The sequence below is a fragment of the Amblyomma maculatum genome, chromosome 10, assembly GCF_055883805.1.
Source record: "Amblyomma maculatum isolate TAMU_Amacu chromosome 10, ASM5588380v1, whole genome shotgun sequence".
Taxonomy (NCBI): Eukaryota; Metazoa; Arthropoda; class Arachnida; order Ixodida; family Ixodidae; genus Amblyomma; species Amblyomma maculatum.
Window position 1 is genome coordinate 1507358 of NC_139353.1, and position 26344 is coordinate 1533701.

The following is a 26344-nucleotide window of genomic DNA, read 5'->3' on the forward strand; positions in this document are numbered from 1 at the left end:
CAGTGCAACAGCGAAGGACGAAGAAAGAAGATAGCCCAGGCGTTGTCGCTGTGTTGATGCATCTGTTAAAACAAAATAGGGCAGCCATCAACTGCGAAGGTGGAACTACAAGTTTGTGCTTGACTTAGGTTCTCCATCTGTCGCTCATCGCTGCGTTGTTTCCTTATCCATCGGAACTAGATCGTGAGGAGACGTCGAGTTCCTCACCTGAGAGGACCTTTGGTCTTTATGAGGATCGCAAGTGCTGGACTATACGCCTCTAAAGCAAATCACGTGGTCTGTAGGCTTTTGAAAAGGGCTGTGCTTGCAAGAGCCCTCCTAAGCGATGTGGTGCCCCTGTTGCTCTGGGTCGTTTCAAAGATGAGCTCCGAAAGCCGTTACTGTAATAGCCATTCTAGATTCTACAGCTGTAAGGAAGGTATCTTTAAACAACATCTCGCTCTAACATTTGTCATTTTTTTTAACCAAAATCAGTGCCAACCGTTCGATCGCCAAGGACGTCTCCAGTAACCAGGCGGCCCGTCCCCAGAATGCTGCTCAAGACGGCGACGGCGGCGACGTTTGACGTCGAATCCGACACGCCCTTTGTTGGGGATGCTCATCCAAGCACACATCCGAGTAGGAGTAAGCATTTCTCTGTTCTATTAAACTGGCTCAACACTATTGTCCTCGTCCACTGAAGACTGCTGTTCACGCGCCTATGTTTCCATACTTCACGGGTATCCTCCGGTAATATTCAAAATATCTCTCCTACGATCTTACGCACCTCCACCCACCGCCCTACTTCCCTTCCACTCTTCAGAAGGTATCTACCTGCCAGAAGCTTACGCAGGATCGGAACGATAAAGCGACCCCGAAATTAAACTCAAAACATTGAACGGAATGAGGATCAATGCAAAAGTCAAATGTGCAACTAATACTGCCCATGCTTGTTTTTTCATCACATGGTACGATTTACTTTCATTTTTGGATAATGCCAATATCTGCTCGATAAAGAACTTAATTTCAGCGCTGCCTAATGTGGCTGCCCTACAATCCTTTGGCCGCTTCATATACAACGCGAACATGCAGCTTGGCAGAACCACGAAACTGTGACGATTGAGTAGCTGCTCCCGCAGTTGGTGCTGCGCGAGCTCCAAAACCATGCGTCGAAGTGTTCCCGTAAAGTTGAAGTAATGAAAAGAAAAATGACGGACAATAATAGGAACTGTTGCGACACTAGGGGACTTTGTTGGCTGGATGCGTCAGAAAGGTGGAACAAGCGAGGAGTGGAGGTGGGTGGGTTGTCGTGTGCTGGGCTTCTGGCGGAGGGCTATAGTTCCGCTCCCCTTATAAATCTGTTCCTGGTGGGTGCAGGCCACCTAGAAAGCAGAGATGCGGGAGAGGCCTTCGGAAGGGTGGAGGTGGCGGAGAGTTAAAGCACATATGTGCTGAGTTCCTCCGATAGTTTTCTTGAGGTTTGCAGTAGGTGCTGCTCCATTGTTTAATGGGTTCATGGTGGGTGCAGGTAATTTAGTTGACGTAGCGGATAAAAGAAACTTTCTGCAGGGTAGAAGTGGCAAAGAGTGGAAGTGGGTAGATTGCGCACTCCTCTTATCTAGTTCTACTGGGTGGAGTCCTAAAAAGTACAGTTGGGTGTGTAGAGGTTTGAAGTTTGAAGTTTATTTCCATTTCAAGAAGAAATGAGGGACCCGAGACAAAGAGTGAACGTTAATTCACTTGACGGCGCTCGGGCCCCAATACATGGCAACCGCGAGGGGTTAGTAATTACAATATCGGTGCATCCAAAATTCAGATTGTGGTTTCAAACAAGAGTTACAAACATCTTCCTTTTCCACATAATTCAGTCTGCGGAAAAGCTTAATATAACTGCACAACATGAAATATCAACAGGGCCAGTGAATACCATCAAAATTAATGCAGCATGAAATCCAGAAAATACAAAAAAAAATGAAAGAAAACAGCAAAGCATATTTACATCTGTGACACAAAAAATAAATGTATTGTTTTCTTATTAACCTTTTCAATATCAACTTTATTTTGGCGAAGATAATTTAAGAGAGTGGGCAGAAGATATGCGAGCATTTGCTGGCCAAATGTTCTCGTAAAAGGCACAATCCAAGTATCTGTAGAACTTGAAGGGTACGTTCGTGTAAGTGCTCTTAAATTGGCGATGGAAAGTACTGTAGATTCAGAGGTAGCAATGTGCTGTTTGTAGCGAACGGCTAAGTTGTATGAATAGAGATAGGCCACTGGCATTATTCTAAAATTCTTGAGAAGCGGCATGGTATGAGTGTAGTAGTCTGCTCCAGCTATATGGCGGACCGCCTTTTTCTGAAGTACAAATAATCGATTTAAATTTGTTTGTGTAGTTTTACCCCATACAAGGAAACAGTAGTTTAGTTGAGACAAGAACAATGAATTTTATATATGAAGCTTAATTTTGGCCGGTAGAAAGAAATGGAATTTTGCTAATATACCCACTACTTTTGACAGGCGTGAAATTGTTTCATTTACGTGCCTATCCCAGGACATATTTTTGTGAAAATAAACACCAAGTGTTTTTACTTCATCATCGATTTCAATAGGAGCATGGCCAAAAATTATACTATTATTTAGAGACATTATTGGCAACGATGACTGTCTTACAGAAAAAGACATGCTTTTGTTTTGGTTACATTTATTTCTAATGAATTAAGTTTGCTCCATGTGCTCAAATGATTCAACGATTCATTTATGTCCTTTACAAGCTCGTTGTAGTCATTGCTTCGAAATAAGAATGTTGTGACATCCGCATATATTATATACTCTGGCCTTGCACTAATGTTTACAATATCATTGACATAAAAGTTAAATAAGAGGGGCCCCAGGATGCTCCCTTGAGGCACGCCCATAGTAACAAGCTTTGAGGAAGAGAGATTCTCGCCTATTTGAACACTTTATGTACGATGCTTTAGATAAGAACGTATTAAGTCTAGGGGCACACCTCGGATTCCGTATGCTTCTAACTTTTTGAGCAATGTCCTATGATATAAACGATCAAATGCTTTGGAGTAATCAATGTAAATGCCAGCGACTAACTCTTTGTTTTCAAAGCTTCGTAGAATGAATTCTTTTTGTGTTAATAGAACTAGTTCAGTAGATCTGTCTTTACGAAAACCATATTGTGCGGGACTAATAAGACAACATTTATCAGCAAATGCAGTGATTCTAGTTTGTATTAATTTTTCTAAAGGCTTAGAAAAACCTGGTAGAATAGATATTGGACGGTAGTTTGACAAGTTATTTTTATCGCCTCCTTTAAACAGCACTATTACCTTTGATGCCTGCATTTTCCGAGGAAAGGTTCCTGTTGAAAGGACCAAATTATATATAAACAAAAGCTGCTGTAAGATCAAATCTAAAACGTATATAACCGGCTTGATTTGTATGTCATCAATATCGCAAACCGTACTCTTTTCCATATAAATGAATTCTGCATGAATCTCACTCTTGCCCCGCCGGGGTGGTGCAGTGGTAAGACGCCCGACTATTGTGCCGGAGTTCCCGGGTTCGAACCCGACCTCGGCGGCTGCGTTTCGATGGAGGCGAAACGAAGTGGCGTCCGTGTGCTGTGCGATGTCAGCGCACGTTAAAGATCCCCAGGTGGTCGAAATTACTCCGTAGCCCTCCAGTACGGCTCCTCTTTCTTTCTTTCCACTTTCATTCCCACCTTCCTCCCTTCCATTACGGCGCGGTTCGGGTGTCCACAGAGCAAGTGTGACAGTTACTGCGCCTTTCCCTTCCTGTGAACCAATTTATTTTTTATCTCACTCTCATTTGTCAGCACTAAGTACAAACTATCGCTGTTTCTTGTTAATTCCATTTATTGCCGCAGAATGATGTGAACTCGAAACTATGTTGACAAAATGATGATTGAAAGCTTCTGCCAACTCAACACCAGATACCAAAGAGGCATTTAATGTTAATTCGGAAACTCTGTAATCTGTAAGAGAACGGTTTAAAATCTTTATGTTTTTCCACAAAGCATCCGGTTTAGAGTTGTACTCTGGCTGAAAAAGATTAAAAAGGTATTCTCGCTTCTTATTCCATATCACAGCATTGGTTTCGTTTCTATGGCGTTTAAAAATCTTCCAGTCATTTGTGTCTCGTGTGGTTATGAACTTTTTGAACAGTTTATCTTTCCTTGTTATCATCTTAAGGCATTCTTTCGTTATCCAAGGTTTCTTTGATTTGCTAGTCTTTTGCTTAGAGACTAAAGTGAATGGTGATAGGTAAGACTTTAAAAATAGAGACAAAAAAGTATTATATGCTTCATCAGACGTTTGCGAGCAATACACTGCATCCCAGTCTGTTTCTGAGATAATAGTGGCAAATTTTTCCAATGTGTTGTCGTTTATATTCTGCATTTTCAAACGTCCGGTTTCTTTACCCTTTTTCTAGGGGTCGATCGACTAAATAAAAAAATTGGCATGTGATCACTGATATGTGAGGCGAGAACGCCGGCGGTAGTATCTTGTATGGCTTGGTTGGTTATAAACAGGTCTATCAAAGTACTACTGTTTGGTGTTACACGTGTAGCAGATATATTTAAGTTGTTGAAGCCATGCGAGTCCAGGAGTGTTTCAAAATTATGTTGTAGTGTAGATGGATTTAACAGGTCAATATTAAGATCACTTCTGAGGATAAGCACGAGCTTATTTTCGTTTACATAATTTAGTATCTTATCGATGAGAAGGAGAACATTTGACACATTGCCCTCAGGAGGACGATACATCACTACAAACAGATACTTTTGACATATCACAGCAAGGCACTCTGTACTTGGTGTTATAAAAGAAAATTCTTCAAGCAATTCGCATTGAAGTGACTGTTTTACATGCATAAGGACCCCACCACCACGTTTGGTCGCTCGGTTTAAAAAGAATGTGCTATATTCTGCATCCTTCATGATGTCACAACCAGATGTAAACCATGTTTCGGTTAGCATTATGACGGCAAACTGAAATCTGAAAGTGTTTAGTAGAGCACTTAATTGATCTTCTTTATTTCGTGCCGACTGTATATTCAAGAGAAAACACGTAAGACTGTTCAGATCATAGTGGAGAGAGTTTAAGTCTACAGGTTTTATCGCAATTTCAGGATGCAGAAACACAGCAGGGGGTCAGGCATACCTTCTTTAGGCAATCTTATCTATATCACGCTCGCACTGCACATGAAGCACGCTTGATTTCTCTTCTTTACGAGCGAGGATTCTGCCATCCCTCACCCACACATACTTCCAGCTGCAAGCCTTTTTCTTTTCAAAGTTTTACCCAGTAGCAACTTTAGTGCTGGGCAGAGGTGCTCGTTTATGAAAATGGTGTCCTCACTCGATGAATGTCCAAGGTCAGCCATTGAGAGTCGGGTTTTTTTTTTTTTTTTTTCGCTTTCTGAAGCAACGGGTTGCGTTGTGAACGGCTTTTTAGTTTTAGAACAATATTTGGACAAGTTGAGCTGTTACGAGCCTTTACTCTATGGCAAACATCAATGTCTTCAGGAGTTTGTCTAGTAATACTGCGACTTTGCAAACGGTGCTTGTGACATCCTCATTTTGCTCTTGAAAAACACCTTTAAATTCAACATTGCAGTTTCTAGAGTATTGTTCTCCTGCTACGATACTGAGATCGTGCTCCTCTATTTGCTTTCTCATGCCATCACAGTCGGTTCGCAAGGCTTCATTTGCTTTTCCCAGAGCTTCATTTTCCTTCTCTAGAGCCTCATTTTTCGCTTTATAGTCTTCATATTCTTTGTTGTAGAACTCAAGGCTGTCTTTAATCTCCCTCAGTTCTTTTCTGAGGTCTCGTTCAACCTTGCTCTTAAATTCCTTCATTTATTTTTTTAACTCTTCTCTCAAGTCCACAAAACGAGTACCCATGTTCTGTATAGACAAGAAAAATAAGCAACAAAAACAAAAACTGGCAGCAGCGAAAGACAGCACTATGTATAACTATGTGACTATATGATAACTTCAATGTCCAACCTGAATCAGCAAGAAAAGAAGATGTCCGTTGAACAAAGCGTCGTACTCAGCTGCCTCGCTGCTGCCTAGTAACTTGAGGCACCGATGTTCCCAGCTTTTGTAGCCCTCAGGAGACCACGTGGTAGCTGTCGTGTAGATCACGCCCCTCGTCCGGCGGTGATAGTCTGATGCTCTTGGCCTCGATATCCGATGCAGCCAGCGGTAGCCGTAGAGAGCACGTGGAAAAACAAACAATCGTTCTGTGTCCGGTTGTATCTGAATCAGCAAGAAAAGAAGGTGCCCGTTGAACAAAACGTCGTCCTCAGCTGCCTCGCTGCTGCCTAGTAACTTGAGGCACCGATGTTCCCAGCTTTTGTAGCCCTCAGGAGACCACGTGGTAGCTGTCGTGTAGATCACGCCCCTCGTCCGGCGGTGATAGTCTGATGCTCTTGGCCTCGATATCCGATGCAGCCAGCGGTAGCCGTAGAGAGCACGTGGAAAAACAAACAATCGTTCTGTGTCCGGTTGTATCTGAATCAGCAAGAAAAGAAGGCGCCCGTTGAACAAAACGTCGTCCTCAGCTGCCTCGCTGCTGCCCTGTGGGTAACGCCTTTATTTCTTCACTCTCAAACGCCGAGGCTACAACTTGGAGAAGACCTTTTTGTTGCTATAAGATTGAGTGAAGTGGAGAACTGCCGGCCGGCAAAGGCTGTATGGTTCATTAACGTTAGTCATTCACAAAAAGAAAGAAGCAGAAAACACTAAGTATTTGCCAGAATCATCAAACGTTGAGTGCTGAAGCTACATTTAATTCCACCATTGCGTCAGGTCTTGCCCTGTACGCCACTCAGCGCCACCGTCGCTATCGCTGCCTGGGCCCACGGCTGGTAGGCTGCTCCGAGAACTTCACCAGTGGCCTGGTGCGACACCACGCCTGGTTCTTCGTGCCCAGTGTTCACATGGTGGGCGGCGGAAGCTGCCTGGAGTGGATTCAGGGCCACATGTGCCACGACTACTCGCAGAACCGCTTCCACAGCCGCAGCGAGTGCCGCAAGGCATGCGAAAGCGGTGAGCGCCCACCAATGTTTTTCCCGCTCTTTTTAAAGCGAAAGCTTGTTGGCACCATTGCACGTAAATTCATCCATCATCGTCGTGCCCGAAAATGGTGGCCTCTTCACGCAGACTGTCGACGCAGCGAATAGGGTGTTTAGTGTAGGCGAAGCGCTGCTTGGAGTACCTTCAATGTAGAGGCCGAGACCAAAAGCAGGCTGAGGAAAAAGAATCCTTCAACTGGAGCAAACCGGGCGAACGCCAAAAAGCAAGCTGAATACCAGCGAAAAAACAAAATTAATGCCAATAAAATACATTTGCAGACAAAATGCAACCACAAAGAGTAATATTTTCGCACTCTCAAACGATGGAGATCCTTTCTCTACTGAATCATTCTCATCGACACTACGAATAATAATAATAGTAATATACAAATAATAATAATTGTAGTAATAATAACAATAATCTTTATTTCATTTGGTACAAGGAGCCGCTGAAAATCTGCTTCGAAGATCATCCTGAAGGGGCTGCTGCTCTCGTATATGACGGCTTTTGACTGCGGACATGACAGACTTGCATAAATGAATGAATAATGTAAGAAAAAATAGCTAGAGTTCAATAAACATAAGATGAGTCAGTGCCCCGCCGGGGTGGTGCAGTGGTAAGACGCCCGACTACTGTCCGGAGTCCGACCACGGCGGCTGCGTTTCGATGGAGGCGAAACGAAGTGGCGTCCGTGTGCTGTGCGATGTCAGCGCACGTTAAAGATCCCCAGGTGGTCGAAATTACTCCGTAGCCCTCCACTACGGCTCCTCTTTCTCTCTTTCCACTTTCATTCCCACCTTCAACCTTTCCCTTACGGCGCGGTTCAGGTGTCCACATAGCAAGTGTGACAGATACTGCGCCTTTCCCTTCCTGTGAACCAATTATCAATTATTAAGATGAGTCAAAGAAAATGTATGAACATAATAAAGACACAAACAGCAAAACAGTACACTGTTCGCTTGAAATGTGCATTCATATAAACATTTCACGGATTAATTGAAAGAAAGTAAGTGCGAACTCTTGTGAGTATTGATTCATTATGGTAGGACCCTGAAGCGGAGCATCTACCTTCCATATAGTTAGTCCGGCACGATTGCGGGTGTTATATGCATTAATGTTGTCTTGAAGCGCTGCTATGCATGAGTGTTTGTGTGTCGTCCTTGTAATGATTCCTTGTTTATATAGTCGCAAAAGCCTGTACTTGTACAGAGACGTCATTTTAAACATCTATAGATGCTTGCATATTGGTCCTATATATGCGCGACGGCTTTAGCGAGGTCCATACTAACGAGGAAAAGTTCACAACAGAAGTAAGCTGTGAATTATAAAGTCGAATATCAGTGGAAATCGAAACACTGAGCAATGCCGGCGTGGAACCAACTGTACGTGTCAGTTGGTTGACTAAATATCCCACGTCATGTGCTTTGAGAAATAGCGTTTTCATAGAATGGGCAACTTCTGAGTTCAGGTGAGGCAGCTCGAATGCTTTGTTTCAGGGATGGAAGAGAGTAGCGATTCTTTTACTGTGTTTTAGACTGTTTTTACACGCCCAATGTTCATTGTTGGCCAAGGTTATTTTAGCACAGCCGAATATTTCGAAACATTAAGGACCAGAGGAAAACAGGCTGGTATCGTTAGAGCAAATTATGCATTTTTCTGATAAACGTATAGTAACATTATCATTGATGTAAAGAATGAAAAAAAGGGGGCCTTAAAGACTGCCTTGTGGAAATGCGAAGATGTCGGTCTTGATTGCGGAGGATAGACCATTCATTTAAACATAGGTTCTATTGGCGACGTAGGAAGATATTGAATTATAGGCTGTGCCACGTATACCATACCTGTCTAGCTTGTTGAATAACGTTTTGTGATGGATGTCGTCGAAGACTTTCGAGTAGTCTAAGAATATGCCCAAGACTAGTTCCTTTTCTTCAATTTATCTGTGCAGTCCACTTATAACGATACCAGATATAACGATATATCCCTTATAGCGATATATCGTTATATCTGGTATCGTTATAAGTGGACTGCACAGCTCCCCGCCGGTGTGGTACAGTGGTAAGACGTCTGACTACTGTGCCGGAGTACCCGGGTTCGAACCCGACCTCGGCGGCTGCGATTCGATGGAGGCGAAACGAAGAGGCGTCCGTGTGCTGTGCGATGTCAGCGCACGTTAAAGATCCCCAGGTGGTCGAAATTACTCCGTAGCCCTCCACTACGGCTCCTCCCTCTCTCTTTCCACTTTCACTCCCACCTTCCTCCCTTCCTTTACGGCGTGGTTGCGGTGTCCACAGAAAACGAGTAAGACAGTTACCGCGCCTTTCCCTTCCTATAAATCAATCAGTTATCGCTTATAGCGATCAAATTCTTGGGATTTATCATTTTTTTCCATTGCGCCTATGTAAACATAAACCAGATATAACGATCGATTATCGGCGGTACACCGGATACAACGATAGATTTATCGACGCCCGGTAGGTGTGTACCATGAAAATGTTTGAATATTCACTAAGAGTAAAATGTTTAGAAGACAATGACATGAGAACTCGATATATGCGGCAAACGGTGATATGCGACGAATAATAATAACAATAATAATAATAATAATAATAATAATAATAATAATTGGTTCACAGGAAGGGAAAGGCGCAGTATCTGTCACACTTGCTCTGTGGACACCTGAACCGTAAGGGAATAAAGGAAGGTGGGAGTGAAAGCGGAAAGAGATAAAGGGGAGCCCTAGTGGAGGGCTACGGAGTAATTTCGACCACCTGGGGATCTTTAATGTGCGCTGACACCGCACAAACGCCATTTCGTTTCGCCTCCATCGAAACGCAGCCGCCGAGGTAGGGTTCAAACCCGGGTACTCCGGCACAGTAGTCGGGCGTCTTACCACTGCACCACCCCGGCAGAGCTGATATGCGACGAAAACGGAATAAAATGAGCACTATCATCATCGAATCGTAGCCGCGCAAAGGGTGCTGCTGCGGCCGTATCGTCATCGCCATCACCGATTCCGCGTCCGTAGAAGATGGCGACGACCACATAGGATGGCTCTATAGCTCACGAGATGAAACAGCAAATTCATCGGGATATTTGGCAGGGTTTCAAGGTTGGAAGCCTCGTGAAAAAAAAATACCGACATTTGCACTTTACGATCATCAAGGCTGCGGATGTCCTTCAGTTCATCCAGCCGCTAATTGGTTTCGTGCAGCGTACACGCTACTGGAAGCGATGCTCACAGCGATTCTCAAGCTTCAGATGCTGTTCAAGCGAGCGCGAATTTTCGACTTCTTTAAGTGTGCTTAAGTTACTTTATAGCTACTGATGTATATTGCAACAAAGTGTTTAGTGCTCTTTACGATTATTAGCATTGTTCAACCTGATTACTCATCGCTAGTATGTAGACAAGCCTACAGCATGGGAAAATACGTGGGAGGGCCTTTTTTTTTCTCATTTTTCTTTTTTTTTTCGCCGGTCCAGATATAATGATCGGATTTTCAGATTTTTATATACTCTTTTTGAGAAGGTCAAACTCAGTAGTCCTATTTTTCTAAACACGAATTGAACGGGATTAAAGATATTGTGACGGGTAATAAAAGAAGTAAGACAAGTGAGAATTAACTATTAACTTTCTGTCACAGGGTGTGTAGGATACATAATGGGTGATAACTGGAAAGGTAATATTTATCACCTTTTCTTCATGAATTACCCTGATCCTCGCCGATTGCATGTTACATGGGAATACGCCTTTTGATAAAAGTATGTGGAATATGTGCTCCAGGATTACGATATGTCAAGAATAACAAATTCTACTGGAAATATACCGGCACCCGCGCTATCCATAGATTCGATAATGTTAAGACTGTTGAAAGCCGCCGCTACCTCCCATTCTGAAACCGGATGTAATAGTACAGCTGTGTTTTTGCGAAAACAACTCCGGGGCACGTATTCGCACGATGACGATGTTTAAACGAAAGGAGTGAAAAAAAAACCGTTGAAAGCGTTAACGAATTCACTTCTACACCATCAAGGATAAATCTAATAATTGGTTCTTGTATTGTCCAATGACAGAGGTTGGATTACCAATGTGCCCAAGCTTCTGTTTTAAATTGTTTCAATTTCCTCCACGTGACCTCCGGTCTATTGTTCGATGAAGCAAACAGATACTCATACTGCATATTTTCTTTTTTTTTTTCGCTCGAACTTCCACTGTCAATTTATTTTTAAGCCATTTTAATGCTTTCAACACGTCATGATATTTCTTCTGTAAGAAATGCTTCTGCAGTTTGTCCCTTTCTTTTAAACGGTTAAAGTGACGTGCTATTAATCCAAGGCTCGCGAGTTCGCCGTGGGCAATTAGATATTTTGTGACGTAGAGGTAGAGCATCTGCCTTGCATGCAAGAAGACAGTGGTTCGAATCCCGGTGTAGCGCAATTCTCCACCGAATTAAAGAACCGCGTGTCGATGAAACTGCATAAAAATAGGTTTGGGGTGCGACCTGACGCCGGTGAACGCACTCACTCACCAAAACAGGAGTAGGCCACCCTGGGGCAATATTTGGCCACAACCTCCCCTGATTAATCCAACGGCCCTCCGGCCCTCATTCACCAGCGGCTGCGGAGCAACTGACCACGGCGGCGCGGTCAAGCCTGTGACGAAGCGGGGGGTGCTAAAACTTTCTTGCTCTGAGCTAGGACAGGCCGCTATTCGAAAACTGACCCTGGAAATGTTTAATGCTAGAACCCTAGCTAGTGAGGCTAGTTTAGTACTGCTGTTATAGAAACCAGAGGGTATACAACGGGATATCATTAGGGCTACTGTAGCATCTGCCGACCGAGAGGTGAACGCAAAGGGTGTCTAGCTCTCGGCAAACAATCCCGGTCAAGTACGACAGATGAGACGGCGGTATTGAGAGATCTTCGCGCGAAAACGAAGCAGCTCTGTTTGGCGCTGTGAATGAGGGAGCAATACGACGGTGATACTTGGAGGGCGGAGTCCACCGTCGTACTGTCTTTGCAAAGCAGGAGAATAAAAGCGTCATCAGTTATTGTCTTTATTACGTGGTCCAACTTGTCAGACTCGGACACTGCGCTGCCCACTTGCGGCACAGTGCTAGAACGTATTGAATGTGGAAGGGCCCTGGTGCACCACAATGGCAGGCGGAATTAGATGCGTGGGGTAGTGACCATGTCCCCATAAGTATTGGTCTTAATTTGGGACATATGAAGAAAAATCGAAAGAATGCTTCTGTAACACATTGGGATGGTGTACGGCAGGATACTCGAACTCATAGTTAGCCCGAATACTCTTGTTACCACCCTTCAAACGGTACTCAAGGATCACAACAACTACACTGAACGAAGACCAGCCAACTCCCGACCTGTACCTACTAAAACTTTGGGCACGCCGAAAACGGGCCGAGATATACAGGCTGGTCGGCATCCTGAAGACGTGCAAAAAAAAATTGAGGTTATAAACAGTGACGGCACAGGCACGCCGATATAAAAAACAGCTAGCTCATAGGAGATGGGATGAATGGTGCAGTCGTTTGGGATCAGGAACGACCAACAAGGCCCTCTGGAGGACTTTTCATGGCATAGAAAAAAGGCGGCAGGTTAAAGATCATGCCGAAAGTATTAGACTCGCATTACAGCTTACACCAGAGGAGTTTGCAGATCAGGCTGCTGCCCTTTTCTTCCCGAACTGTGCACATTATCCGGTGCCTTCACCGACAGTGGATGTGATTGATAATACAGGTATAACATCACCATTCACGAAATTAGAGTTATTGGCTACTATAGAAGAAGCGAATGCTAAAACTGCCCCTGGACATGACGATATTCCTTATGAAGTCTTCAAGAATTTAGAGAGAGACGCAGTTGACAGCTTGTTGGATGTGGTAAATGAGGTATGGCAAGGAGGAGACATTCCACTCGGCTGGAAACACTCGGTGGTGGTCCCAATACCAAAGGCTGGAAAACCTCTCACAAGCCTAGAATCTTTTCGGCCTATCCCGCTAACACCCACAATATGCAAGATCTACGAAAAGATGATAGCCACTCGCCTGTCATAGTGGTTGGAAAGTGATAAAAAGATACCATGCTCGACAAATTGGGTTCCAAACAAACCTTGGCACAGAAAATGGACTGGCTATGCTCACTGAAGAGGTCATACACGTGTCGCCTTATAGCCACCTTGTGTGCACTGTAGTGGCTACCGACGTGGCGAAGGCATACGACAACGTGTTACATGCCAAGATTCTTAGCAACATGGAATGTATGGGCATTCGCTTGCAAGTCATAAAAGCAGTATATAATCTGCTTAAAGACAGGACGTTTTCTATTCGGATAAACGGAAATCAAATTGGCAATTACACCTCGAGCAGAGGCGTGCCACAAGGGTCAGCGTTACCGTCTTTGCTATTTAATATCGAACTGATCCCATTGGCGTGGAAATTAGCTGAAATACCAGAAGTGCGGTTCATGATATATTCAGATGATGTCACGATTTGGTCTGCTCATAAACAACTGAGAGACAGAATTGGTATCTGCAAGAGACCTCGAATACCATAGATGAGTACGTGCAAGATACAGGTCTCGAATCGTCACCTCAAAGGTCCAGTTACATTCATGTTGCAAACAAGAATGGAAGAAAACAATTGGCAACGCAAGGAGTCACCCTAAAGATTGGAAATTAGACATTGGAAGAGGTGGACGAGTTGAGAGTTCTTGGCCTAGAAATTCACAAATCCGGCAAAGGAACACAATGACTTCATAAGGTGAAAAAAGTAGCTGTGACTTCCTTAAACTTAATAAAACACATTTCGCCTAGGGAGGAGGAGCTCGAGCGGACATGCAAAACGTCTTGTACAATCGGTGTTACAGCCGAGAATACTATAGCAGGCCCAATTCCAAAGACTCACGAGGCGGCAGTGGGCGAAACTAGAAACAATAAATAGAAACGCAATGCGCACTAACATGGCCTTACCAAAACTTACCCCTATCCCTATTCTCCAAGAATTTGCACAAATAAATACGTTGACAAAATTAATTGAACAACGAGAGGCTACAAGGAATATGAAGCGGAAGTACGTTATGCCCATAGCATCCTTGTACAACGAAGTGACAGTTCAAACAACACCAATGGCTGACCCTCCTCCATGGCAATTCACGACTATTACGACAAACAAGATCACTAGGCTTCGTCGCAAAGAAAAGCTGGCATCTCGACCTCTGGTTGATGTACTTCCAGGTACCTGCATTGCATATACGGATGCATCAATTTTAGAAAATGGCGGTAGAACAGCAGCTACTGGTCCAACACACTGTGAACTAAAGGTACATAAAGAATATGTTTCAGAATACCCGGACTCGTTAGTGATAAAACTTTATGCAATCCGCGATGCTATGGAGAAATTAAATAAAATAGATTCCATAACAGAAGCCCACATCTATACAGACTCTTAGCCGCCATAAAACAACTGAAGAAAGTAACAAATACGCTATATGTAACCCAAGAAATCCACGCACTCACTAAAAAAACAAAAATACGCATCCAGATACATTAGACACAAGACGATACTGAGAACGCTGAGCAGAGAAAAGTTGACCACCTCACACACGAAGTTCCAAACACTAATGCGCCCCTCACCAGGCTCCCTTTTGATGCCCGCTCCGCTGTTCCCATCTTAGCATCCTCTTTAAGGAAAAGTACTCGTGCCCTCATTCCCCCGTGTACTTTCCCTCTCCCTCATAACTTAACGAGATTGGGGGAGGTTTCCCTTAGAAGGATAAGAGCTGGGGCGGCCCTTAGCCCATCGGTAACATGCCGATGGGAATCCAAGCAGAAATCGGACCAACCACATGCCCGAAGTGTTCCACACCAGCTGAAGAAGTGAGTGTTCGCCACCTGCTGTGGACTTGTGCAGGGACAAGGGCCACAGATTCTGCGGGAAGTGGGACTAAACACAACAAGGGAAGACTTCTCTAAATGGCTCACTGACAACGATAAGAGCGGGAGCCTGCTCCGGTTCCTTACGGAAAATAATTTACATGAGTTTCTATATATGCCTTATGGCAAGCTTGCGTAAAAAAAAAAAAAAAAGAATATGCGTGATTCGGTCGACGGCAGGGCTCGGAGTGCTAGTTATTTTTTAGCACCGAGCTTGCGTACGACTGGCCTTACAAAGAGATCCCGGAGCTTCTCGTTGCACCTATCCTAGGATATGAGACCATCTTTGTACGTCTCAAACCAGTATAGAAAATGACATTCGCAAGCATGAGTGCCGCTTCCCAACGGTTATGCTTGATGACGCGTTCGTACATAGTGAGCCAGTCTTCGACGTGTTCGGTGCCACAAAAGGGGTTCGCCATAATGATGGTGGGAGCTGATTCTGCCGCTGTATAAGATGTCGCATCAGATGGCAGTGCTAGCACCAAGCTGGCGGCCATCACGTTGATCTAGGTTTGGCTATTGAAGCAGTCCCAGCAAGCCTCCAAAAAATGTTAAGGGGAAGTACACGGCGGTAACCGCAACAAACCACCGTCAGTGACACGCCGCCAGAGCCCAGCCTAGCTTCAGTGTCGTCTTTGTCCACCACACCACCTCTCCGTGGGCTCGATACTTCATACTCTAACATTATCTCAGCCGCGTTGAGACACAGTTGTCAAATCAGCAAAGAAAACAAAGCATGGGGGCCTCATCATCCCCTGCTCGCTTCACTTGTGTGTGCACGTACGGCAAACACGCAAGTGTTTCAAACGTGTTAGCAACATCACACTCCAGCTGTACGTGGCTCGAATCCGTGCGTCCAGCGAGTAATTCGATCTCTCCGAGTATCTGTTTTCGACCAACTTTACCCCTGCTGTGATTCTCCTGGATTAAATGCGTGGAGAGAGTTGGCTTTTACTCGACCTTGTGCCCAATAGAGCATTACCATATGAACCCAACTGATCTTGTCCATTAAAGTTTAATCATTGTTGGCAAAGTTACGGTTACTGACTTTTGCAAGCAAACAACATTATGAGCTTTGTACCGTCGCTAGAGCTCGATCGTCCTATAGGCCGATCTGTGACGTGAGCAAGATGCGGTGGCACAGCTGTCGCCAGACTGGGCCGACTGGGGGCTGAAAACAAGGCTTAGCGCCCATAGAAATACATGGAACAAAGATATTTCATGGCGCTTTCTTTTATTTCAAACTGCTCCTGTATATGATGTCGTCATTTGGCGCAGAGTAACTATGAACATCGTAGAACACATTCTGAAACTATGAAACTTCATTACAGAGGCGGAGTATAATTAAAATCCCGCGAAATGCAAGAAATGCAAGTCAGAGCACCCCCCCCCCCCCCCCCCCCGCAAAGAAAAAGAAAACAGCAACGTCATGCAAGCAGGCAACTTACGAAATAATTTTCCGGTTTAGGAGAGCTCCAATAAATACGGCAGGTGCTTAAAAGTTGGCGAATGTCTTGGAGAATAAGTGTGACAATGTATGTTACGTCATTTGTATGTCCATCAATTTTTAATTTAAAGTGCCTCGATAAATGTTTATTATAAAGACCGACATAACCCTGAAAAGCTATCTATACGCTGGGTGCTTCTCACAATTGCGAAAGCTTCTCGTGTCGTCCGACGTGATGTCGTTCAGGCTACATTCCCTCTTGAATACTGCCACTGCAATGATGCAAACATTTAGGCTTAAGTCAGCCCTCACATAGCACGATAAATGAACCGCGTGCCGCAGCAGATCACCAAAATGCCCCGTCTGCTCACACAAGTAGCGTTAGCGGACGCCGGCGTCTTCCGCGATCGAATGAATAGAGCGTCGTTTGCGCCCCCGTCTGTTACCGTGGGCCATTCTGTTTCATTCCGTTGTCATGACGTTTAAGAAGGACATTTTGAATCTAGTTTTTCCTATAGGTTGCACACCTTCTACGACTGTTATCAAATTTCGTCATATGACAGCACATCACACTAAAAGAGAAGCTTGCGCAATTTGGAGAAACACCCAGCGCATAGCAAGCCTGTCTGCGGTATGTATGATTTCACAACTTGTGGTGTTTCTAAAATAGATTGCCTCCGTAATGACCTATCATAATTTGTAGCACATTTCTTCAAATTTCTTGTCAACCTTTAACTACCGGCCACATATGCTGGTGCTCTGCAAAAAGAAGAAAATGTTGGGGGGGTAAGTTGTGTGCACATGTGTTTCTATGAATCGTTCTCCCAACTCACACACCCATTCGTTTCGCGGTGTTTAAAAAATACTGCGTCTTTGAAATGGCTTTTCACACTTTCACAATCTATTCTAGGATGTCCATTGTTGCTCTGCACTGAATAACGACAACAACGTAGGTACCTCGTGAAATTAGAAAACTGATTTGAAAACTTTCGCTTCCACGTATTTCTATGGGCGCTAAGCCTACTTTTCACGCTCAGTCTGCTGCGGCGCCATGAGCTCCTACTTTGTCTGTAAAGACTGTGCTGGTTTATACGCTATATGTACACCAGTTAATAATGCAACAACGTAAGAGCTGCCACACCAGAAACCTCGGGTTTTTTGCGAATAAATTTTCTTATTGGTTGGGACAGCTCCCGTTGCTTTGTGACGTCACCAACTTCTATATCAACCAGTTCACAGCGATCATATGAGCAGGTCACGTGACCTGGTCGCTAAGCGCTGTTTTAAGTGATGGGATGTGTGACGTTGCGACGCCACCAGACAGTTGGCAGGGGATATGGTGACAGTGTGTGTGACGTTAGGAGACCATACGACATTTTCAAGTTCACAAGTGGATGTTGAATCCATAACCTTCTATAACGGCTTATAAATGACGGTAAAGCTTTGACGCAATTAAAGCAAGTAAGATGGGCGAAACCTTTTGCGCAGACATGGAAGTTGATGGAGACGATGACAGCGCGAAACTGTGCTTAACGTGCAGAGGAATCAACTGCGGTGTTATAGCTACAAGGTGCCGTCGGCTCAAAAGAAATTAATTGGCTCGCGAATCCACTCCGGCTGTTTCTTTTTCTTTTCGCCTGAGCTCGGCAGATGCAAGCCAGAACATTTCAGTTTGGGTTTGACCATGTGAAGGCATGTTTGCGTACTGTAAAGTAACAATGACCAAGTCGGACTGCATTTAAAGAAACTTACAGTAGCCGCTTCTGATGCTATTGCATTCTACTCTTAGGGTGCCTTAAGCATCCTCATATTTTTTTTTTTTTTTTTACCAGCTTGTGTGATGTTTTTATTTGTCAGGCACTGTGTTTTTCGAAGCGCAGTCAGCTGGAACGGCCGCGATATAGTGTGAAACGGAGCAAAACATGGCAGCGTTGCGCGACACTTGCAGAGGTACATGTCAATAAAAAGAAGAAATTTACCGTAACCGTACGCATGTTACAATGCGCGCCCGTTCTCCATGTTCGGGGAGAGGAAAAATACACATTTTGATGTACGAGCCTTAACCTGCATTTATATTTTCGCTGTTTATTTCTTTCTGGGCGGTACTTGACTGCCATCGCAGCGCGCGCATCTCTCAGTAAAGCGTAATTCCAAGGACGGACTGCACTCGGAAGCAAATAGAAATCAAAGACGATACCCCAGCCCTCTTTGCACTTACTGTTTTGCGGCCCGGCTGCACAACAAACACACAGTGGGCCGTATAACAAACATATTTAATCTCACAGGGATCTTGTCGTCCGGGTGGCTGCGGGTCGTTTCCGTGGAGAGCCGGGAGGGAAGCGGGAGCGACGAGCCAGGGACCAGGAAGCGCCAGGGACCAAGAAGAGAGCGCGACGGCGGCGCGTGCCTTCTTTTATAGCCCCCTCGCGCGGGACCGGTTATCCCCGCGCGAGCGGGGAGAGGGAAACAGGCACGCGCGCAGGGAGCATTGGGAAGTGGCGCGGCCTTCGAATGCGCGGCGCGCCACGAGCCCTACATCTTCCCCCCCCTCAGCGTCCGACCCGGGCTCCGCCAACAGCCGGGCCATGTCCATGTCCGAGCCCGGGTCAGCGTAAAATATGAAAGCTTGTCGCCTGGCTCTGGCGGGATGCCATCTCAGCTGGTCCGTGGGACGGGAGAAGCAGCAGGCATGGCGGGGCTGTTCCGGCTGGTCCCTCTCCAGCAGCGGCCACATCCTCGGGGTCACAGCGCAGCTGGGCTTGGCCCTGGATACGCCTGGCAGCGGCCCTGAGCTGCTGCTCTACATCGTTGACCCCTTTCCACGTGGCGCCGTGCTGGATGTACATTGCAGCAGGCGTTTTCGCCCCGGGCACACCTGGCTTCCTGAGGCCCGTACTCCAGGCCTGGGCAGCGGGCTCCACTCCAGACGCGTTGAAGACGGCCAGGATGGCCGCGCTGGTCACAATAATGGGCCACAAACTAGGGGGGTACCCCCTGTTTAAGTGGCCCCTCCTTGAACCAAGCGCTGGGTGCGGTTTCCCGCCCCAGCGACGGTGGTTCATCTGGCTGCTGCAAAATCTTATCAGAATGCATTCTGAAAGAAGCAAAGACGTTAGACAAAGTAGTGCACTACCTTGGCCTTAGGTTATAGCGTCGGTTGCGAACCGGGTTGCTACCTGCATCGTTTTGAGCTTCCTCCGCTTCGCAGTTATCGTCCTTGCGAAGGTGGTAAGCTTTCAAGTCTGCGACGTGCACCGGACCAGCGGGTTCACCGCTCGCCAACAACCGCAGCTGGTAGGTGAGTGGCGTAGTCCGTGCCGTAACTTCGAACGGTCCAACCCACTTGTGCGCTAGCGACGCGGCGAAACCACGCGCTGCGTTACTAAGCGGGTGCGTTCTTTTCAGTACCAAGTCGCCCGTGTTGAAAACGACGTGACGACGACCTTTGTTGTACTGATCCGCTTGCTCCATGCGCGCGACATCGAGGTTTTCACGAGCCGCGCGCTGCGCTGCCTCAAGGCGCTCGCGGAGCTTTGCCGCGTACTGTGTAAGCGGAGGGGGCGCGGGCCCCGCCGCGTCAAGTAGGGCGTTCTCTAGCGGAAAAGCGATCTCTTTCCCAAAATTCAAGTAAGCAGGTGTCATACCTACCGACCTGTTCACGGTTGTTCTAGTGGCGAAAGCCAGTTCGGACAGCCGTGCGTCCCAATCTCTGTGCTGCTCGGTCGTCGCGACCAGCATACTCTTAACATTCCGATTCACTCTCTCGGTTATGTTGCTCTGAGCGTGGTAGGGACTCGTTTTCCTGTGGCGGATTTGAAGCGCCCGACAGGAATCAGCAAAGACTTTGCTTGTGAAATACGAAGCATTGTCTGTAATGAGGTCGGAAGGGAAACCGAAACGAGTGAATGTCTCCAACAGTTTCTCCCAAATCCGTTCTGACACAAGCTTCCTAAGGGGGAAAACCTCAACCCACTTGGAATAGTGGTCCGTTATTACCAGGATATATTGGTGTCCGCGCGCGGAGCGAGGGAGGGGTCCCATGATATCGCACGCGACCACTTGCCACGGATAGTTGCTAACTACCGGCTTCATCATGCCAGCGGGTTTCCCCGCCCGAGGCTTGGCTACCTGGCAAACAGGACATGTACGGGCGTAACCCAGCACATCCTTTCTCATACCTGGCCAGGTCGCGACACGGCATAACTTATCGTAAGTCTTACTGCCGCTGCCATGGCCTGCCAGCGCTGAGTCATGGAAGTACTGGAGGAATCGTTTCCGCAACTTCCTCGGGACCACGACTCGGAAGGGGGATGCAATCGCCTCTTCCTCGTCAAGTTGGGGGATGTAGCGGAGCAGTAAGCCATCCTCGCCCAGCAGATACGCGTCGTACTTGCCCTCAGCGTTCCCGGTGCAAGCTGCACTACTCGCAAGCTCTGTCAGCACCCGCTGGCATAGACCATCTGCTTTCTGGGCCTCAATTAGCTCTTCCCTACTGACCGCTACTCCCCAAGACAGATTTCTCTCTGCCTCACTTCTTGGCAGGCGAGTAGTCGCCGCCACCAGCTGCTGCGCCTTCTCTCTCTCGCAGCACCGCGCGGCAACTCTGTCCGCCTCCTTTCTCTTTTTACCTACGCAGGGCGCGACACTCGCGTCCGCCCTCTCCTCCTCTCCACTGGCGGCGACGCCGCTTTCAGCAATGCTGGTCTGCGCCTCTTCTGCGCATCTGCCTGCCTTCAACGGTGCGCGCGATAAAGCATCGGCCACCTTATTCATGCTGCCCCGGCGGTACTCAATGGCGTACGCGTAACGTTGCAACGTCAGCGCCCATCTCGCGAGTCTGCCTGCGGGGTTTTTCAGCCTCTTTAACCACGAAAGTGCCTGGTGATCTGTCTGCACGGTGAAAACCGCTCCGTCTAGGTACATGTCGAACTTTGACAATGCGAACATTATCGCCAGGCATTCCTTTTCGGTCACGGAGTAATTCCGCTCCGCCGATGTGAGCGTGCGGCTAGCGAACGCGACAGGGCGCAGTTTGCCCTCGTGTTCCTGCAACAAAACAGCTCCTACACCGGCATCACTAGCATCTGTCTGCAAGACAAACGGCTTGTTCAGGTCGGGGAGGCGCAAACTAGCGGTGTTCGCTATCGCGCGAGCCAAGGCAACAAAAGCGTCGTTCTGTTCCTTGCCCCAGACCCACTTCGAGCCTTTCCGCAACAGCTGGTTCAACGGCCTAGCGAGCTCTGAACAACTAGGGATGAATTGTCTGTAGAAGGCAACCATTCCCAAAAACCTCTGCAAGCTTTTCACGTCCGTCGGGCAGGGGTAGTTCAGAATTGCCTGCAGTTTGTCATCGTTCGGTCTCAAAGTGCCATCATCAACCACAAATCCCAAGAGGTTAACTCTCTTCGATGCCAACTGCACTGTCTTTGGGTTGATCGTTATACCCGCACGTCTCATTCTTTCAAGAACGGAATTCAAGTGAATGAGATGCTCTTCGAACGACTGTGAGAATATCACGACGTCGTCGAGGTACGCCATCGCGTAGTTGAACCTTGCATCGCCCAGCACGATGTCCATCAATCGCATGAACGTGCTCGGTGCATTAGACAAGCCAAACGGGAGTCGAGTAAATTCGAAGAGCCCGCGGTGACAGGTGAATGCGGTTTTCTGAATGTCACCTTCCGCCACCTCAATCTGCAGGTACCCTCTGCTTGCATCCAGGACTGTGAAGAACCTTGCGTTCCCTAACGCGTACATCACAGCCTCGATCGACTGGAAAGGGTACGCAACCGTAGGCGTCAGTGAGTTGAGCTTTCGATAATCAACACACAGCCTGACCGAACCATCTTTCTTTGGCGCTAGAACCACTGGGGACGCCCAGGGACTTTGTGAGGGTCTCACCGCGCCGGTATCTATCATCTCGTCAAGGGCGCTGTCGAGAAGTTGTCTCTTATGCGCGCTTAACGGCCGCGGGTTACATCTGAAAGGGCGCGCATCACCCGTTTCGATCTCGTGCTGAAGCAAGTCGGTCCTGCCTGGTTTCTCTGTGAAACAATCCGAAAACGGGAGTAAAGTTTCTACGAGCCTTCGGCGCTGACTACCGGTTCCCGAGAAGGACGCGATAATTGCTTCTAATGGGCTACCATTCAGTGTCGCGGGGGAGCCCTCTGCGACAAAAGCGTGAACGCTCGCTCGCTCAGCGACGCATTCCTGCTTGGGTGCGCTAACAAAGGGAATGAGGGGGGTGAAGGGGCTGTAGCGATAGCCATTCTCTCCCATGTCAAGCACAATGCCTTCGCTCGAAAGAAAATCTCTTCCCAGAATAACTGGTATGGTTAAGCCGGGCAGATAGACGAAGCGATGCCTCCGCTTCCTGCCGTCAAAACGCAGGACCAGACGCACCGCTCCTTCCGCTTTTGTCGTCCCTGCTGCTAAGCTCAAAGGGGTTTCTGCTGGCCTGACACAGATGTTACATCTACGGCAGGCCTCGAACACATCATCACCGACCAGTGACAGAGTTGAGCCCGTGTCAATGAGTGCCGAGTAGCTTTGACCAGCTAACCGCACTAGCATAAAAGGGCTCGAGCGCGACAACATTCCTTGCGCTCTACAGGCGAGGGGGACAAAAGCCTCAGCGCCCGGTGACGCGGCGTGGGAGTACATTTCCCATTTTCCGCCGTGGCTACCACGAAATTCTCCCGCCGACGGCGACAGGCTGGTGTTACCAATTATGGCCGCCGGCGGTCCGCGTTTCCCTGCATACGCCTTGCTTGACACTCTCGTGCCACGTGGCCCGGCTGGTTGCAATTCCAGCAAAGCCGGTCGTTCACCTGCCGCGCGGACGGGGGATGCCGCGTTCCACGAAGCGGTTGGGGACGTCTTTCCCCACTCTCCGCGCCTGTGCGTACGTCGCTGGCGAGCCCAGCTCGACGCCGCTGCTCGAACGCGTACGGGTCAAGAGCGCGAGGAATATCGGAGCCTTCCGCTGGCCTTTCCTGCCCTACCGTCATTACGTCTGCGCCTCTGGCGCGCGGCGCGGAGTCTTGGCCTCCGGCCCAGGCGCATCGCGGCTCTAGCGATTCGGCTGGCCTGGGGGGTGGCTGGTAGCGCAATTCAGCGAGTAAATCCGCCTGTACTACCTTCGCTTCCTGTGCTAGGGCCTCGAGGTTTGCAAAACCACGTCCCCGCAAATACGGCTTGAAGCGCGGATGGCATTGCCTCATCACGCGCGCGACCTGTTCAAGATCGGTTGCCGTGGGATCTGCCCTCTTGTAGAGCTCCTGCATTGCGCGTACATACTCGAGGAGGCTCTCCTCTGGGTGCTGTGTGCGCAACGCTAGCTCCTCAAGCATCCGGCGTTCGTAATCGGGCGGCAAGAACTCGGCGCGGAAGCGATCTGTGAAGTCTGCCATCGACTGGAAGGCCGGCTGGCAGCGTCTCCACCGCGCCGCGCTCTCAACAAGTGCCACGGGGATTACCTGCGCTAGCACCACGTCGTCTGGGGAACCCAGTGCCGTCTGATAATCCTCGAGTTCTTGCAAGAACTCGTGGACTGACTTCACGTCAGTGTAGCCGGAAAAGGAGGGAACCTCTACATTTATCCGCGGACGCGAGACTGTCGCCGCAGCTGTGGCTTGGTTGGCGCTAGCCACCGAACCGAGCTGACGGGTGAACACCGACAACACTTCGTTCATCTGCCTCATCAGGGCGACCGCATCGGTAACCTGCGCAGACTCTACCGCGTCCTTTACCTCACTTCCGGACGCACTAGCGTCCGAAGCGGCGGCCCTATCTGGCACGTCTTTTCTCGGAGGCATTTCACTCAACAACTAAGGCCGGTCGGGAGCCTAAACGCGCACGACTACCACCTAGCCCGCATCAAGAGGCTAGTCACAAAGGCTAAACACTTCATAAAACTAACATATGCACAAAAAAAATTAAAACACAAACCGCCCGACACTAACAAACACGCACATAACCCAAAACAAAATGAAACACTGTACAAACACTACTATACTACACTCCGTGTCATCTGTACACACGATAGCCCTAAACTGTTTGTTATACGCCCCACGTTGGGCGCCAGTTGTGGGCGATTCCTCTGCCCGAGGGATGCGCACGACAAACACACAGTGGGCCGTATAACAAACATATTTAATCTCACAGGGATCTTGTCGTCCGGGTGGCTGCGGGTCGTTTCCGTGGAGAGCCGGGAGGGAAGCGGGAGCGACGAGCCAGGGACCAGGAAGCGCCAGGGACCAAGAAGAGAGCGCGACGGCGGCGCGTGCCTTCTTTTATAGCCCCCTCGCGCGGGACCGGTTATCCCCGCGCGAGCGGGGAGAGGGAAACAGGCACGCGCGCAGGGAGCATTGGGAAGTGGCGCGGCCTTCGAATGCGCGGCGCGCCACGAGCCCTACAAGTTTCGGAATAAAACGCAATTCCCGCTCCAGAGGGAGATTACTAGTATTACGCGCACCGACGGACCGTTAGGTTTTTCTGGCACTAAATACCGTTTGTCTGAGAAAGCGACTACAAGCGCTAGCTGAGTAAACGGCCCGGGTTTGACATTTTTGTTAGTGGAACCGATCTTCACACAAATTTGACTTCCTGCTCACATGGAGCATTATGCATCCTGCTTGGTGTGGGCACCGGCGCTGGGTTCATACGGCCCGCAGATAGCCTGCTCTAATTTCCGATGGTGACTGTTATAGAAAAGGCCGATCTCGCAGATATCCAAGCAGTTGAACGCCGCTACAAAATGCCACCGATGCCAAAGCGGGACAGCAACTATGACGGATAATACATTAAGATACTCGTATATCCCAAACGAATAGGCGTTGCAAAAATCACGTGTCATTTCTAAGCACTGTTTATGGCGCAAACATAGCGGCATCACTGTTCGCTAAGAGGCAGCGTGGCGGGTGGCATACACGGGCTATTGCAAGCGTTGCAACGGACACACGAAGAAAGACGGGGTGTGAAGCTCCCTTACGTAAATGATACGGCCACCGCATTTTTCTTGTGCGGGTTGAATTCATGAACAGTGATGGCAGGACATTTCTTTCAATTAGCCCTTCCTTCATGCAGAAATGCTATAGCAGCCATATTGTAACGGACATGATGGCTGTTCGTAGGGTCGTTGAGGTTTTTATTCGATTGTAAAGCGCATGCTCCCTTGAAGTTGCAATTTATAAATAAATACGAATTAGAAACACGTAAATGTATAACCAAAGGCAGAGACGCTGACGCGATACTATAGTTTACGGTATATGACCAATATATCTCTATGTAATCAAAATAATTCTCTCATGCGTTGTTGGCTATATCTAAATGGCGATAAAAGCTTAATTCTTTTACTTTCTATGTCCAAGTTTACAAATGAATTAATTAATAATTGATTATGAGTTAATGAAATATCCGAAGAGCAAACCACCGCCTTGTCCTCGTCTCTTTCACTTCCACACCACAGGAGTTCCTCGAAGCAGCTGCACACGCCCTCTCGACCTGAGGGCCGTATACGACTGTCCGCACTCGGACCAGGCAGACACGAACGTTCTGAGAGCACACGCCAAGAACAACGAAACCCGCCGTGGCGCGACGGTGTCTCCTCGCCACTGGTGGTTCTACGACCCCGTGCATCACGCGTGCCGAAATTGGACCGACGTGTGCGTGTTCAAGTCGTACGCCACCATGGCCGAGTGCACCAGGGCTTGCATCATCAAGTATGCAACGCTATGACAAAGAACGCTGACTGGCTGCTGGGGTCAGCTGCAACAAATCTAGCTGTGCTCCGGAATCGATTTCTAATTCGTGTATTTGCAAGTCATCATAGATGAGATGGATG

General features: G+C 47.7%; 1 protein-coding gene across 1 annotated transcript; it reads left to right on the top strand.

The window, feature by feature from the left end:
• Positions 1 to 527: 527 nt before the first annotated feature.
• On the top strand, positions 528 to 26238 carry LOC146175357 (uncharacterized). Its single transcript, XM_084580794.1, has 3 exons — positions 528 to 624; positions 6830 to 7069; positions 25970 to 26238. The coding sequence occupies exons 1-3, from the start codon at positions 531 to 533 to the stop codon at positions 26236 to 26238; spliced, it is 603 nt and encodes a 200-aa protein (XP_084436920.1). The 5' UTR covers positions 528 to 530.
• Positions 26239 to 26344: the final 106 nt, after the last annotated feature.